Genomic DNA, 17,608 nt, shown 5'->3' with positions numbered 1-17,608 from the left:
GTGAATCCCGACAAGAACAAAAAAAAAAAACCTCCATCATAAAACACCACCAATGGTAAATGCTATGTTAATTTGAATGGAAATGTCTGCTATACTCTCATTTTATTTCTATGGGAGAGACATTTCCATTCAAAATGCCATTCTGATAGATAAGTGAGCGAGCCATCAAAGCACCTTTAACAAAAGCTATAACACAACTATTCTCCTCCAGCAGCGCTCCACACTCCCTGAGCTTTAACAGCCACATACCACATCCTTCATGATTCACTGTAGTTACCATTTCATCACCATCTGCACACCTTCACAGTGTCATACATTCCTACAACAGTCCTGCAGTAAATCATCCTGCTCTGAAGCCTCTAATGTTCAGGTTTGTTGACACTTTGTCAAAATGACGTTGATTCAACTCTTTTGTCACTTTCAAGTGTGGGGCTGTGTGCTGGTGTCGAATTACACTGCGTTAGATTCCTGTATAATGAGCTGCGATGCAGCATTTAGCCAGCAGCAGCAGAGACTTGAGGGTGTCATGAGGCAGTTACAGTGTCGACTGCATTAACCTGAAGCATCTTTAGGTCCCTAGCACAGAACGAGGCTGTGACCAGAAAGTATGTAGTTATCGCCTACACTATCTGTACTGCTTTACTTTGATGAAATTCTCTATCAGCATGGTTTCTCATGCCCCAGGTGTTTACTGAAGTACACCTCATCTCAGCTGCATAAAAGGCTGAATTTCTAACAAGCAGCAGCATTAGTTATGCTACAGATCTGCGCCACTGAAGTACAAAACTCAAGTTGTGATAAACTGGAATCATGGAGGGATAAAGAGGCCACCAGGGCATCAGAATCCCCTCCCCATATACATCCCAGCACCAGCTGTTATGAAGCAACAATAACTAGCTTAGTATTGACGTTCACTAGTTATCAAAGTGAATACTGGTATGAAACAGCAGCGAAGCATTTCATCATTTTCATGCTGAGAAAAATGCACAGAAAAAGTCATGAATAGATGGCATGATGCCATGAATGAGCTCACCAGAATCTGAATTCCTTTATTAAAATTCTATTTGGCTTCCTTTGACTCTCCTGTGCCTTCATCTCACAGTCTGAAGAACCTCTGGTGTAGACAGTTTACAACCCAATACACCAGATTTTTCAATATAAGCATCCCTAAGCGTCGAGTCTAGATGAGTTCTGTGTCTGTTTAGAACACAAAAAATTCGATATGAAAACAAAATAAAGCCATCTTACCTCATATGACCACACACACTGGACTCCCGCGAACCTCCTGACACACCGGCCCACCTCCACATCCTCATGGGTGGTGTACATCTCCTGGAGACACTCTCGGATGTGGGGCACCATCCTCTTGAGGACCTCGCGGCTCATGATGACCCCTGGCCCCCCCATGCAGAAGTTCTCCCCGGGCTCCAGGGCCAGTTTCCCCAGCTCGTCCCGGGCCCCCATGCCTGTCTGGCCCAGGAAGATGGCCTCGCTGCTGTTGAGGCTTCGCAGGAAGCCCTCTAGCTTCTCACTCTTGATATAGACGTCGTCATCGGCCCTCATGAACCACTCGTACTTGTCCAGGTAATGGTCGTGCATGTACTTCAGCATCATGAAGGACTTCTTCTGCGGTGGGTACGAGTCATCCACGTTCCTCAGAGCCACTATGGGGATGGGTATGGAGGTGTCCGAGCCCTCGCTGGAGAAGAATTCAACGCGACCTGGAATCGTCTGTGCCCACGTCCTGTAAACACATACAGGAACAGATGGAGTCAGATAAAGGGAGACAACAAACATGTTGGATTATCTGTCACATGTAACAACCCCCAATGACAGGAAATCATTTAATACAGTGAAAGCAATGCATCCAAATGCACCTCTCATTAATTTTAACAAAACATGTGTGGCCTATGACAAAAATACTCTCATCAACATCTGGAAAGCACAGGGATTGGATTAAGTGCAGCGGATCTTGAAACAATCCACGGAATACTTGGTCAATCAGGACATTCTCAGTTACTTTATTATTTCGTTAATTATTCTATTATGTCTCAATCTACACAATTTTTTTAGGCAAGTCGCCTGCACACACATGCAACAAGGGGGGTCACTCAGCCATGAATGGCATCCCTGGAGCAGTTGAGGGGTTTGGTGCTCAAGGACACCTCAGCAGTGCCCAGGAGGGTAACTGGCACCTCTATGGCTGCCAGTACACACTCCATACTTAGTCCGTACAGGGACTTGAACTGCCGACCCTCTGGTTCCCAAGCCAAATCTCCATGGGTTGAATTACTGCCGCCCCAGTTGGACGTATCGTGGGGAAAAATGCATTTGTTTCAATCAGTATTCTAAATGTATTATTTAAGTTAATACCAGACAAATGAGCTGCACAGACTGTGAGTGTCATTGTTTTTTTGTTGTTGTTGCTTGATGACTTTAACTTGTCCAGTGCGGCAAGTAAATTTCCCTTTCACTTAGTTCAATGGTGTTCATTATGTCTTTAGTTCCTGATAATGACTTTAGTTGTTCTTTTATCTCAGCCATGTTATGATGATACATACCTTGACATGTTTCAGCGGAAACTTCTGCCTTCCTCAGAAGTGTCACTTCACGTCACAACCACCACCAAGTGACACTTCTGAGGAAGGCAGAAGTTTCCACTGAAACATGTCAAGGTATGTAACATCCTAACATGTCTGAGATAAAAGAACAACTGAAGTCATTCTCTTTCACTTGCCCTACAAATATCCACTTGTCCCAGACAAGCGGACAAGCCTCAAAGGAATACTTGACCCCCACACTGATCATTTGTATTTGTCAATTTCTCATCACATGTTACCTTCAATTCGTGAAGAAAACTTTGTTTTTCCTCACATGCCTCCATGATGAATGAAGAATCCAAAAAAGGCCAACATTCTTCATGAATTGAAGTAAATGGGGACCAAGTTTTAAAACAGCAAAACCACTCACACAACTCGTGCAGGGTAATCCAAGTCTCTTTTATCCAGTACCCAGACAAACACATTTGAACTCAAACAGAGCTCATTTGCATGCGGAAGTGTTTTATACTTCTGTTGTGTTGCTATGTGACATCACTTCATGAAAAGGTTTATCTTTTTTGGATTCTTCGTTCATGGTAAAGGCAAACAAGAAGAAAACAACAAATTTAATGCAACACAGTGTGACTTATTAATATAGAATGGTTATTTTGTGGGTTAAGTATTCTTTCAATGTAGAGCCTTATTGTGGACCCCCATTGGATAAGATTTCACTTCAGGGACCTCCATCTGAAAAAAATTTCATTGTTCGATATTAGGGATGCATGATAATATCGGCACGTCATCAGTATGTCAATATCGGCTTTAAAATGAACTATGAGAACCGGCCAACTTGCTTTTTCTTGTCCCAGACAAGCGGACAAGCCTCAAAGGAATACTTGACCCCCACACTGATCATTTGTATTTGTCAATTTCTCATCACATGTTACCTTCAATTCGTGAAGAAAACTTTGTTTTTCCTCACATGCCTCCATGATGAATGAAGAATCCAAAAAAGGCCAACATTCTTCATGAATTGAAGTAAATGGGGACCAAGTTTTAAAACAGCAAAACCACTCACACAACTCGTGCAGGGTAATCCAAGTCTCTTTTATCCAGTACCCAGACAAACACATTTGAACTCAAACAGAGCTCATTTGCATGCGGAAGTGTTTTATACTTCTGTTGTGTTGCTATGTGACATCACTTCATGAAAAGGTTTATCTTTTTTGGATTCTTCGTTCATGGTAAAGGCAAACAAGAAGAAAACAACAAATTTAATGCAACACAGTGTGACTTATTAATATAGAATGGTTATTTTGTGGGTTAAGTATTCTTTCAATGTAGAGCCTTATTGTGGACCCCCATTGGATAAGATTTCACTTCAGGGACCTCCATCTGAAAAAAATTTCATTGTTCGATATTAGGGATGCATGATAATATCGGCACGTCATCAGTATGTCAATATCGGCTTTAAAATGAACTATGAGAACCGGCCAACTTGCTTTTTCTTATATTACACAAATGAATATTACATATGCTGAAAAGTATTGACTTTCATGTCTCCATCTGCTGGTGGGCCGTCATGATAAGAGTATGATGAGTATGATGTTAATTCCTCTACAGAAGAGACTTGATGATCACAAGGGAGTGAAACCTATGACCAGAATCTGTGGTTCTTGTGACTCTTACTAAGACTGGGTTCACGTTTATGTTTCTCAATAAATCTTCATCCCTTCATAGGCCAAGGAGAGAAATCTCGTCTACGAAGGCAGTGTTAACACAATCAGCTTAATTAAAATGTGAGCAAAACCATAAAGTTGGTGCAAACATGGATGCAAACACTGGTCTTTTCATACTACATTAGGTTTCTGCATAAATGGGATCACATGCTACTAAAAGCCACAGCCACAGCTTAAACAGGCGGGGATGAGAGAATGTAATGCAAAGCAATGGTGCGTTTTCCTTTCGTAGAAAATTAGCTTTTTCAATGCTGACATATTCCTTAATACTCTCTCTCTCTCTCTCTCTCTCTCTCTCATTGTGTCATGCGGATTACTGTTAATTTATTATGCTGATCTGTTCTGTACGACATCTATTGCACGTCTGTCCGTCCTGGAAGAGGGATCCCTCCTCAGTTGCTCTTCCTGAGGTTTCTACCGTTTTTTTCCCCTGTTAAAGGGTTTTTTTTGGGGAGTTTTTCCTTATCCGCTGTGAGGGTCCAAAGGACAGAGGGATGTCATATGCTGTAAAGCCCTGTGAGGCAAATTGTGATTTGTGATATTGGGCTTTATAAATAAAATTGATTGATTGATTGATTGAATACATCACAGGAAACAACAGACAGTAGCTACACCAAACTTCTCAGCGAGTCAAACTCTCGAAATAGAAATGGGAGATGCTTCTTTTTGGTTTGTTTGTCAGCCAGAGAAAAGATAACAAATTCAGTAGAAACTAACAGCTTGTGTCTTCTTCCATAAGTCTGAGTCATGGGGCTGAACACGGTCCACTGGGATTAACCTTGAATAAACTTGTCTGCAAAGAAAGGAAGCTCACAGTGCAGTCAAATCATTACCATGGTTTTTAAAGTCCTAAATGATTTCTGTTGGACTGTGTGTGAGCACAAAGACATGCTACAGGACAGACAAAGTTATGAGTCAGGCTTTTCTAAGCATGACTGTAAACTATAGGAGATATTTTGAGTGTGGGTTGAGGAATGGTGACGCTGTCCTTTAACATGAGAACGCCACTGAAACTGTTCCTCTACTGAAGTACAACTAAAACCAGGAAGGATCTTTCATGTAAGAAAAATAAGAGCATTAGTCACCAGAGAAGGATCACAGAGATTTATCTTGTTAGCTTTTTAAATTCATCACTATAATTTACTTCATGTGGTGGTGGTCTAACAAAACAGAGAACCGCTCTCATTCGGTGCATTTGCAATTACCACAAATATTGCAGGCATGTCTGCCATGGAGAAACAGTGCTATACTTCCTCTCAGCCCAGATGGTAATTCCATTAAAGCCTAAAATAAGCATTTACTCCAGGTGTTAGGCATCTGAAATGGAAGTAAAAGAAAAACTAGGTTTAGGTCCAGTGTGTAGGATTTAGGGGGATATACTGGCAGAAATGGAATACAATAATTAGTGTGTTGTCTTGAATGTATAATCACCTGAAAATAAGAATCATTGTGTTTTCGTTACCTTCAAATGAGCTGTTTGTATCTACACGGGGAGCCGGTCCTCGCACATGGAGTTTGCCAGTGTTTCTACAGTAGCTCAGAACAGATAAACCAAACACTGGCTCTAGGTAGGCCCATTCGAATTTTCGCATCTGCCTGCATAGTTAGCGTCCCCTCCCCGACAAGCAGCATCGGCAAACACTGATTTTTCAATATGATACTGTTTGATTCAGGGTTTCTTCCAGTTTAAATCACCTGGAGTCTCATTTATAAACATTATGTACGCAAAAAACAAGGCCCAAAAGAGGCGAACGCCACTTCCCAGGCAAAAGTTGTGATCTATAAAAACAGACTTGATGTGAGAAACTTTGACCCATGCTTACGAACATTTTGGAGACGGGTAATTGACCTATGGCTAAGCCACGCCCCCCTCCTCTCACTCGGACAAAATATCAGCATTCAGTGACCGGCGCTATGGCAGGTGTCACAGTACACGGCATTTCACAGGAGGCAATTGATGATTTTTGGGGACATAACGATCAGATGTCATTGAGAAGTAACCAAAAGGGCCTAAACTACGCATTGGAGGGATATATTCATCATTTTATTGTTGAGAAGGTCGATGAAGAGCTTAAATTACAAGCCAAAATTCATAGGTCACAGTGTATGCTTGTGAATCGCATCTCGTTGCCGTCACCAACAAAGACAACAAGTTAAAGTGCCACTGAAGTTAAGGTTTTTGGCTCAGAATATGAGAAAAGGATAACGGCCTTTTTACCATCTTTACCAAGAGTGTCTCTCCGTTAGTTTGGTGCTACAGTATTTACACTGAATCATTCAGCATAACGTTTGCCAACCTTTGTTATCTCTGCCATTACAGATAAGTTAATGAAGCTAAGCTCCAGAAGTTAACGTTATCTTAACTAGAGCCCTTTGGACAACAGCTAACAATGATGTACGATCACCAAAGTACAAAACTAGAACAAAATAGGCTAATGAACTCCCAGCAAACAAGGTGACATGATGAACAACGCAGCTAGGAGCTAACGTTAGGCTAACTTTAGCTAACGTTAGCTAGAGATGTTAAAGATAACTTTACATTTCTTTCCAGCGAAGTGACAATATGTTGCCTCAAACACGATGTTGACTTACCTTAGAACAGATGTAGACATCATTGTTGATCTTATTCACATTGAGTTGATGTTGTGGTCTAACGTTACCACACAACTTTATCCAAAGGAGACACTTTTCTCGGTTGAGATGTGGTTTAAAGTGTAAAAAATACACCTGGTCGCCCAGCCTCTCAGGATACCTTGTGTCAGAGTTGCATGTACCCCATGCACACTGTTTGACCATTTTTAAACTTCAAATCTCTGAAAAAGCTCATAAAACCGAACAAAACTGACTTTCTGTAATGCATTTCAATGGACGTCCAGGCAGAGAATGTCCGAGTGTATGGGAATGGGTATACGCACTGTGATTGGCTCATCGCGTTTGAGGGCGGGACTTAGCCATAGGTCAATTAGTGACGCAGGACGCTTAGTTGTAGAAACTGTCGAATATTTTTTGGCGCACATCATTTTTGGCTTTTGTCCGTACGTACATTTTTAGTATGGATCCTACACACTGTTTTATAAATGAGACCCCTGGTCCATTTGTTCTGGAGAGGAAGAGACCTCTGCGGACAATTCGGCTCCTTATGAAAACCTCCTAAACAATGAACACTGAAGGAATTCTAAACGGTGAACTTTCAGCTGGTTGCAATCTGTGATCCACACCACGAGATGCCTTTAAATCCCTTAAATCTTACACACTGCTTCATTAACATCATCTCGTTTTAGCAGAATAAACAACTCATCTGCGTCTACTGCTGATGGACTGCTCATTTACAGCACAGTTCAGATGGATCCTCATTGAAACTAGAAAAACTAGCAGCCTTCACCAGACAGTAATCTGCTACACCATCAACTGTTTGCATCAGAGCCTTGAGAGAAGGTTAAATACACTCCTGTGGAGCTCTTAAAGCATTCCTCTGGTGTAAACATCAGTACTGCTTTCTATACCACATATCTGCCTGATAACACTGAAATTCTTTTACTGTATTTCGAGATTTTGAGAGTTAGCCTACACACTCATCCTAACTTGTGAAAGCAGCACTGTAATAGAGACTATAAGCTGTTGGGATGAGATCCTTCAGCTTAACACTTTTTCTACAAAACTCTCAACCAGCGTCAGACTCAGGTCGTGACCAGAGACCCTGACCTGGACATTAACGATCTCCTGAATGGAGATGCAACCTTTAACCCTTTTGTATAACCTCCAGTGTTTCCCACATGAAGAATGTACTCACATCTGAATGATAACACTGATCTTTGAACTGACTGCCTATACTCCAAGTCTTGATCCCTGATCTCCTTTACGTACCCTGAGAGATTTAACTAGAGACCATTCTGCATAGAATCTGTAGGCAATGGTACAAGATACTGGTATTGGAAGCATTCTGGTTTCTGTTTGTGGTCAGAGTAGTATTAACCAATCACGTCTGAGTGGGCTTTGGTTGCCTGCTGATAAACAGTCCGTATGGAGAGCAACAGTGGCAGTACACATCGGCCAAAATGTAATCTCAGAACCCATCAGCTATCATCTGACAACAGCTTAGCTTTATTGTAGCTTTGAGCTAATTCATCTCTATTCATATGCAGCTATCCGTTTACAGAGATGAGCCGAATTGTTGTCTGGACCTGTCTGAGGTTGTTAACTGAACTGTAACAATGAGAAGATGTAGGGAAGGGGAAGTCTTGACCCAGATATCCACTTGACTACACTGGAACCCCTGAAATTTGGGTGTTGTCCCCTGAGGCTTTATCATCGTCAGACGAATGCCAGCCGCGATCAGCGACTTTAAACAAATGTGGGCCTGGGGCATAAAGCAAGGGGGAGTGGGGTGGGCAATGGCCTCTTCCCTCTACCCCCCTACTTCTGGAACCATTGCTCAGAACACACTCATTTTCAAACATGGCCTTCATTTTGATCTCAACTACACACCTATAAAGTTTTGTGACTGCATCTTGCACAGTTGTGACCAAATCTATCCCCAGACAGACATAACACGAGACAGAGTCCCAAAAAAGGCTTCTGTGGTAGTTTCTACTATAGTAGGTGTCACCAGAACCACATTTTGCCATGATGACACACAAACACACTGACTCACAAGGTGAAAGCAACAACAGCCTCGCTGTAGCTGCTAGTACAGATCTACTTCACTGTATGCAAGACAGAATATTCTTTAAAGGGAGACCATTTCCAAAACTCATATGTTATTCTTATGGCTCAAGACAGTCTTAAAATATGAGTAAACATGACCAACTCTCTCCAAAATCCAAAAACTAGAGTGCTAAAACTCAAACTTGTGATGCCACAGGGGTCAAAGTCTGGAGCTGCTCCATAGACGATGGATTGGGGAAGATGTTGTAGATGACACTGAGAGCCCCCAGGGGAATATTCTGAGTATACAGGTACATTTTCTGTTTCACAACTGAGAACACTACAATTCAATAAAGCTCATTTGGGTATAAAAAGGGAAACAAACACTCTGTAAGCCCCCAAAAAATCAGTCTTTGAAGCACCTCCAGACTGTACACTTCATGGCATCACAAGATTGAGACTGACTTCTCTGGTTTCTGGTTTTAAAAGAGAGAAGCTCATGTTCACAAAGATTAAATTTAACTTAACTAGACTACTAAATAACATATTGGAATTCTTAATCTAGGCTGCGTTCCCCTATACAACACTCCCCATGGGCTTGGTATCTGCTTCTTTATGTTGTTCTTTGAAGAAAACACCAGCTTATTTTTGGCCTTTAACATAATCAGTGCAGGACTCAATAATGACTCCATGAGAGTCATGAGCTCCTATGAGGTCCCAGACATGTTCAGTGGAAATGACAGGACATTTGCCTCTCCAGAACTAAATATATTGCATGTAGCACAGGGAGGAAATGCCAGCACTGGGTCAGATCTGTGATGTGGTTCTATCAGGTGGCTGCTGAAATGAGAATGTTTGAGAAGCCCTGGTTAGCCTACTGTCTGAGCAGCTCTGCAGACCTCGTATGGTGGACGTGCCCGTGGGTCAGTCAGTGCAAACTCACACTGTGCAGACAAACTCTGTTAAAACCCACAGAGCTTGGTTTTAGATGCTGTGAGAGATCCTAGAGCTGAAGCAGTTAGTCAATGACTCAATTAGTCACTGAGGGAAAAATATTTAAATATCAGCCGTGTGTAAACGAGACAGTCAAATATTCTCACTGAATATATTTGGGTTTTTGACTGTAAGTGTAACAAAACAAGACAGTTAAAGATGCCACTTTGGAAGTGGTGCCCAACCACTTTCCTTAAGGGAGCCCTTTTCTACCATTGAGTAAACCCCTGACTAAGTGACATATTTTATGGATATTTCATATTACCATCAATGCATAACAATAAGAGTAAAGAACAACTGATAAACTGTACAATTAATCCAAACAGTGAAACTAATATCTGCAGTAAGTTTGTGTAAATGGAGCGATGAATTTTGTGCAGATTTTTCCTGTGAATATTAAATCAGAAATTAGTTTTCGTGACATTTTTAAAAACTTTTTATACCAGTCTTTGTCTGTATCATCTACTTTTTGAATTTTCAACAATTATACACACTTACTAGGCTTCTTTTTTGACAAATTCAGTGTTTTCTCCTTGACGCTTGGCCGTTGTTACATTAGCTGTTTGGTTGTTTTAAGTGCGTACTTTTCTAATACAAGGCAAGGCTGTTTAAAAGAGAGGGAAGGCTCTGCGAAAAAAGCTTGTCTTCACCATGCCTCATCCTGTAAGGTTTAGAATTTAACAGAATATGTCATTATCGTCCACCAGGGTGGTCCATGACCCACAGCAGGGGTCAGGACCCCCAGGTTGAGAACCAGTGACCCAGGACTCTGGGAGGTTGTGATTATGTCTATCTATTTTCTGACTGTTTTTTTTTAGTTGCAGTCTTATCTCAAAGTTTGCAAATAAATCTGTCAGGATAAAGTATGGAGATATGTGTCAAAAATTCTGCAGCAGACATGAAGAACATTTTATTCTAATGGAAGGGTTCAGCCGTTAAAAAAAACATGGGTCTCGGTTTAAATATTTCAATGTGTTAACATCATATAGCTTCAAAGAGGAGGCACAGTGTGATGCACAGTATTTCTGATACTCTCACACGGGGTGGACGATGATTTTTGTAGCAAGAGCTACTTGAGGTGACAAACAGGGAAACTGGATTTTAAGGGGTTTTGATGGCAGTTTAACAGTACAAAGCTAACACAGGGTGTCTACAGGTATCAGACATTTAAGTTTAGAGAGCATCACAGGCAAGCACTGCAGGTGAGTAGTATATATGTGGTCTTGTGCAGAGGTAAGTGTTGTGTAGGAATATGGTTATCACAGTGAGTTAAGTCAGTCAAAATGAATGAGTGAAGTAAAATGACAGTATTATAGGTTTTTAAAAAATTTGTAACATGTGGACTTCTAGAAAGGCTTCACTCATTTTCACAAAAAGAAATTAAAACATGGGTAAATTAAATTAGATAAAGTGTTTGTAGTAGTTATGACCTCACAAATTCAAGACTATTTAATGACTTTTAAGGCTTTATTGTTGTATCATTTAATTTAAGACATTCAAAGAGTTTTTAAGGACCTGTGGACACCCTGTAACTGTTACCTGGTGAAACGTTATTTGAGTTTCTGATGAATCACCCGGTTGTTCTAGTCATTTCAGCTTAGAAACTGTTCGTTAATTATGAGGGATGAAGGGTAGTGCAAATGTTTTAAACACTGGGGAGGGACTTGTGGTTTTTATTTTGGCTTTAGAGGAGGCACATTCAAATTTAAATGGTTGTATTTTTCATTTATTTACTGCAAATTTTTAAAAGGAAACATGCCTTCCAAACCCAAATATTGCTAAAATTACACCATTTATCACAGCCAGAAACGGTAAACACTATTTTTAAATTTCTAATGGTCCTTGGACACATCATAAGTGACAACCGCTTGGGTCAGGGAAGAAAGCATAACCAAATCTGAGCTTAAAATTGCGATATTTCATCAAAATCACTTTATTCTACGTCTCATTTCAAATTTGGTCAAAAATAAACTGTGTGCATGAATAAAAAGTGTGCAGGGCTTTTTTCAACTCCAGGGGTAGGTTCAATCTCAAAACAGCGTGCATCATGTATCTACAGTTTCCAGGTTGAATGGCATGTGTCCTCAAAATGGTGTGACAGGCTTTGAGGTGTGAATCATGGGTGGGTAACCATTTAGCAGTGACGTGTGTATAAATCATTGCACATACATTTTTTTTTAATTTCACACTTGTTTTGGCAACATAAATGACTGCTGCTTGTGCCAATAAAGCCCCTTTTTAAATTGAATTAAATAAAACCTTGCAATATTAAAAAGCAGAGCATCTGCGTAACACAACAGAGCATTCAACGTGGTACCATTTTTTGTTAAATGAAATGTTTCGCTGTATTTGTCGGGGCTGAATGCAGCCCAGGATTTGCTGTTTAACTTTTAACTTTAAAGCATCAAAAGGTACATTTTTAAAGTCTAATTAATGATGAAGGGTCATGCATTTTCTTCCAGATATGTGTAGCGACAGGGAGGCTCAGAATAAAATAAATAAATTAAATAAAAATCAAAGTCTCACCCCAGCCACCCCTCCTCCTCTGACAAATTAAGAACAGTCCCTTATGAGAGCACAAACCAGACACACCATGCAGCAGGTTGGTATATTTAAGTACATTCCCTAATAGACCCACAGTGGGCTGGGTGCTAACAGTCACTGTGGAGCTCTGACAAACACTGAAAATGGTAGAAGTGTGGCCGTTAGCTAGCTGCCGAACCCTGGGCTACATTTTGTAAAGAGGGGCCTGTACACCGAAGTGTCTGACCGGTGCACGTCCCTCCAGGTAAGCTGCTAAAGGAGGCTCCGGTGTTACGGTGAGGTTTGTGGACCGTTACCTGCCACAGAGAGACAAATGTGAACTGCTCGTGTCTCCTCTGACACGTCACATACCTGTGAGCCGCAACGGCTCGGTTGTTCAGGTACTTCTGGGCAGTCATGACACCAACAAAGAGGAAATTCTTGGACCTCGAGCCGGGCTTCTCGGTCGCCGGTGAACCGTTATCTTGCGGTGGCCACAGTACTCCGTCGTATTCCTGTCTGTGACCCCCGTTCAAACCACAACCGGCGGGATTCGCCTTCCGTTTCTGTCCAGCTTTCTTCAGCTCGGTCGCCTTGGGTAGGATGAGTCTGGAAGCCAGAGTGAACCCGACCACCAGTCCCAGCAGAACACTAAACCATGCTCTTCGGCTTCGACCTGCCATTCCCCAAAACTTCACCAGCTCGCCGCCGTGTATCCTCGCCGTAACCGTTATCCTAAAAACAGCGCGTCGGTGAAAACAAACCAGTAAATGAAATAAATAACTAAAAGCAACAAAAAGCAGATCGGTAGAGCTCCCGTGTGTCCAGAGAAAAACCGGGCTCACACACACTCTCTCATAGTAGAAAAGCCCTTTTCTTCCAGTTGCCTACGTAGCATCACAGCAGTCTCCTTGAAGCCGCCACCTGAACCGTTCAGTGCCGCCGCTTCCTCCGCTCATCCACCGGTCCGTCACCACCGAGCACCGGCACGCCTCACAGCCGAGAGACAAATGCAGCAGCCTTTCTCTTCGCCTTCAATAACGGCCCCATTCTCGCCATTATCTCACCATAGGAAGAATGTCGGAGTCGGACTACGAGAACGCTGGTCGAAAAGGGTTTAACACTGGTTTGACCCAACGGGCTCCCCGTAGGAACGCTCTGACTGGCTGGAGGAATCCTTTGAAGTGGGAGGGGCCGGAAGTACTTTATTTTTTTTACTCCAGTCTGTATTTTATTTTTTATTTTTTTTATTTTATCAGTGTCCTCAGTGTCACTATATAACGATCATACAACTGAATTATTTCAAGTTTTTAAAATGTATTATTTTTCTAATTTATTCATTTAATTATTTTTTTCTTATTTATTTTTAGAATTTATTATGTTTTATTACTTTATATCTTTATTTCTAACAAAAATACATTAACACTATATATGAACACAGAACTAACCATATCAGGGGACATATAGATAGATAGATAGATAGATAGATAGATAGATAGATATTCTTGTGGATATAGAATTTCTCCATTATTAAAATAAAATATAAAAATAAAATAAATAATAATAATAATAATAATAATAATTATTATTATTATTATTATTATTATTATCTCTGTATCCTGTAATTGAATGGCTTACTCAGTTTTTCTTCTTGTATAAAGTTGAACATCCACCTTAAATACTTTGTTGTACATACAGTGAAAAAACAATTGGCCAATTGTTTCTTCTTCTAATTCACAGAGAGTACAATAACATTCAATATCAAGTCAAAATCTCTCCAATGTCTTTTTTTTTCTCTTTTTTTTTTGCTGGATATATTTGATACTTTTTTTTTTAAAGGAACCCTCTTAAACTTTATTATTAAGGCTTAATTTGTCCCCAACCAGCCAAACTTACTGCCAATTAATGTCATCATAAAGCGTATAACTGGTAGGCTGAATTTGGAGAGCAGTTCACTGTATGTCAGTATCTCTCCCTCAGTATGAACAAGTTCTCCAACTAATATGATAAAACTATCGACCCATTTTCCCTAATAAAGAGATTTAGTTTGATACTGAATATACTTGTTGTTCCAAATGTAGTGATTAGCTGGTGTAAAAGTGTCTTTGTAAATCATTTTCCAGGCCAGCAGCGCCTCTTTATGAGACTATGCTAACTTTACACACATTTGTGTCTGAGAAATAATGTCTTGTCCGTTATTTTGGCGTGGCCTTCTAAATACTACAATACCCATGAGCTTCGGCCGCCGTTGCCATGGAGAAGAAGAATCCAGCCAGAGGCGCAAATCACAGCAGCAGCGAACTCAAACTTCGTTTTGTTGCAGTTGTAACAAAATACGGCGCTAAGTTTGCTTAACTGAACTACAGCTGACACAAAAAATAAAGTTAATTTATTTAAAATGCAGATTATGAATCCGTTTTAGCTTCAACCAGTCGGTTTCGACACAAGTGACAGAATTGTGAGCACAGTGATTGGAGGTTTGTTGCTGAAATGCTCCCTGGGAACTGTAGTAGACTTATATATAGTACATTTATATTGAAAAATGCTGCGTTAAGGTTAAACGGTAAATCTGTGTTACAAGTTAAAGTCCTGCAGTTAAAATCTTAAGCAAAAATACAAAAGTATTTGCATTAAAATATACTTAAAGTACCAAAAGTAAAAGTAGGACTCATCACAGTCTCACCAGCAATAAAACTGCAAACTTAAACATTAGAAACAAGTCCGGTAAAACAACTAAGAAATGTACTGTGAACGTGTAACATTGAAATATAATGTGTATTATAATAACATGTAGTTGGGTTTATTTTTCTTCTTTTATATGTGGTATTAAATATGTTTTCTTTTTGTTTTGCGTCATTATATTTATCTGCTTTTGTGCTACATGACAGAAAACATAATAAAAAAGTATGATCAAGTAGACCCTCATCAAACGCCTCACAGCAGCTCTCTGGTCTCTAGCGCCCCCATGTGGCTGTACTTGTCTACAGCAACTCGGTCAGTGTGAGTTGGTTGTGTTAACAGAGAAGCTGAAGGGCTTTATCTTCTGTTCTGCACTATAATCATAAAAATCTTTCAAAGCTGAGGGGAAAGCTCATGAATTATTTGTCAGCAGAATTTGGTTCTCAGTTACTGAAAAGAAAACAGTCACAGTCTGTTACTGACAAAAAATGTTCTCCATTCATCTGAGGTCTCAGCTCAGCTTGTTCTGCCATACTGTGCAACACACGTGCACATACATGTAGACTACATACACCTGTCACCTGTAGACTGTACAGACCTGAACTGACTTCACCAGAATTTATCAGCTATACGAGTTGATTGAAACGCAGGTGGAGGTGCCTTTTTTCAATTCAATTCAATAGAACTTTATTTATCCCGAAGGAAATTCTTGTGCCAGAGAATGCTTAGAATTACAGTAACACTAAGTACAGTAACAACAATTTAACGTTCACAGCCAGACAAGCAGTGGGTCCCCAGGTCAGGGTCACCCTCTGAGCCCAGTTTAAAACAATAGAATATTAAATATCTGGCAGAATATAAAAGATTTACGTGTTTTCAAGGAGCAAAAGCAAAAACCAAGCAGACTGCTCCTGATAATCGATGTTATATTGTATATGATATAATGACAACAAGTAGTATTGTACTTGATTTGAGAAAATGATATTGCACTGATAAGTGATCGTGATATTGAAAAGTAATAGTTTTTTTATTTAGTCTTAGTCTTTAAATAAACTGAGTGTAAATCTGTCTTAAACGTGTGAACAAAGGCTTGTAAAACATGAGTCTTCACAAGACTACAAAGGGAACAATTGGGACGAAACAAGTTGAAATCCTCTGAATACAACAGCCATCTTAAAGTGACTCTCTTTGGTCTTGATGAAAATAAAATGAAGAGCCATTATTGCCAAGACTGTCGACATTTTCTTAAGCTCTGCTCTGAAAACTGCCTCACTGTTTCACTTGTTTTATGACACAGTTTAAAATCTGAGTGAACCTGCTCTTTGAGGATTCGGTTGTGTCAAATTAGAGCCAAAAAGAGACATTAGCAGACCCAAATGGAATCTGTGATTGTTGTTCATCATGAGGATCTATTACTGGTCAGTGGAACAGAACTGTGCAGGTACATTATGGCAGCTTTGACTATTTAATTGAGATTTAGCATTATGTGTCATCATGCATCTGTCACATCTAACAAAGACCTCGATATCATGGAGTCACTTTTGGAGTTTTCATTTTACTTAACTAACCTGAACCTACACGGCTCACACAGCCTCAAGTCTGACGAATCACCAGGTACAGACAAGACTGTTCAAAGCAGAGTCACAGGAGATGCAGGTTTTACGAGAGGACCGCAAAGTGCAGAGGCCGCAAAGACTACAAAGCAGCTGGGACTCTCAGAGGAAGTGAATTATCACCGAGACCTGCGCCGCTGTGGAGCAGCCGACCACAACCAATTGTGGGTTACGCTGTGAAAAGAATCAAGTGCTGGCACTTTTCACAGGTGGGTCTCAGTTATGTGCTTGAACTGGCTTTAAAGTATCAGTCTGGTGATATTTTATATATTTTTTTCTTTTTCTCAACAAATCCCTCATGAAGAGCAGAACCAACTGTGACTGTATCAACTAACAAGTATTGTGTGTGTGTGTGTGTGTGTGTGTGTCTACAGCCTGATATATCTTCTTCCTCTGGGCCGCAGAGCTCTGTTGTTGTTCATAACCAATCTGGCGAGTCTGAATGTGATCCTAGATTCAGGTCTAAGCTTCAAGTCCCACATTAACAAGGTAATGAAAACATTTTTTCCACCTCAGAAACATCACTAAAGCAGGACCATTTCTAAATGAGCAAGATGCCGAGAAACTGATTCATGCCTTTAATTCAAGCTGACTCCACGACTGTAACGCACTTTTTACTGGCCTCATAAAAAAACACCTCTGAGAGACTTCAGCTCATTCAAAACTCTGCAGTTCGGCTATGAACCAGGACCAAGAGGAGAGAGCACATCAGGCCAGTCCGAGCTGCTCTGCACTGACTTCCTGTTACATTTAGACTTGACTTTAAGCTCCTCTTCCTTGTATACAAAGCCCTACATGGGCTGGGACCGAGCTACGTTGCTAACTCCCTTGTTAACTATTTGCCTCCAAGAACACTGCGATCATCTGCTGCTGGTTT

At 40.6% G+C, this 17,608-nt stretch overlaps 1 protein-coding gene across 1 annotated transcript in view; it reads right to left on the bottom strand.

Moving 5' to 3' along the window:
* Nucleotides 1-13,532, bottom strand: part of chsy1 (chondroitin sulfate synthase 1) — an 89,267-nt gene extending 75,735 nt beyond the window's left edge. The window contains exons 1-2 of the mRNA XM_033631468.2: nucleotides 12,812-13,532; nucleotides 1,249-1,744 (exon numbers count right to left, since the gene is read on the bottom strand). Of these exons, the coding sequence (XP_033487359.1) occupies nucleotides 1,249-1,744; nucleotides 12,812-13,122 (807 nt within the window). The 5' untranslated portion in view covers nucleotides 13,123-13,532. The remainder of the gene's footprint in view (nucleotides 1-1,248; nucleotides 1,745-12,811) is intronic.
* Between the last annotated feature and the right edge of the window lie 4,076 nt (nucleotides 13,533-17,608).

The sequence above is a fragment of the Epinephelus lanceolatus genome, chromosome 2, assembly GCF_041903045.1.
Source record: "Epinephelus lanceolatus isolate andai-2023 chromosome 2, ASM4190304v1, whole genome shotgun sequence".
Taxonomy (NCBI): domain Eukaryota; kingdom Metazoa; phylum Chordata; class Actinopteri; order Perciformes; family Serranidae; genus Epinephelus; species Epinephelus lanceolatus.
This window is presented reverse-complemented; position numbering and strand designations above follow the sequence as displayed.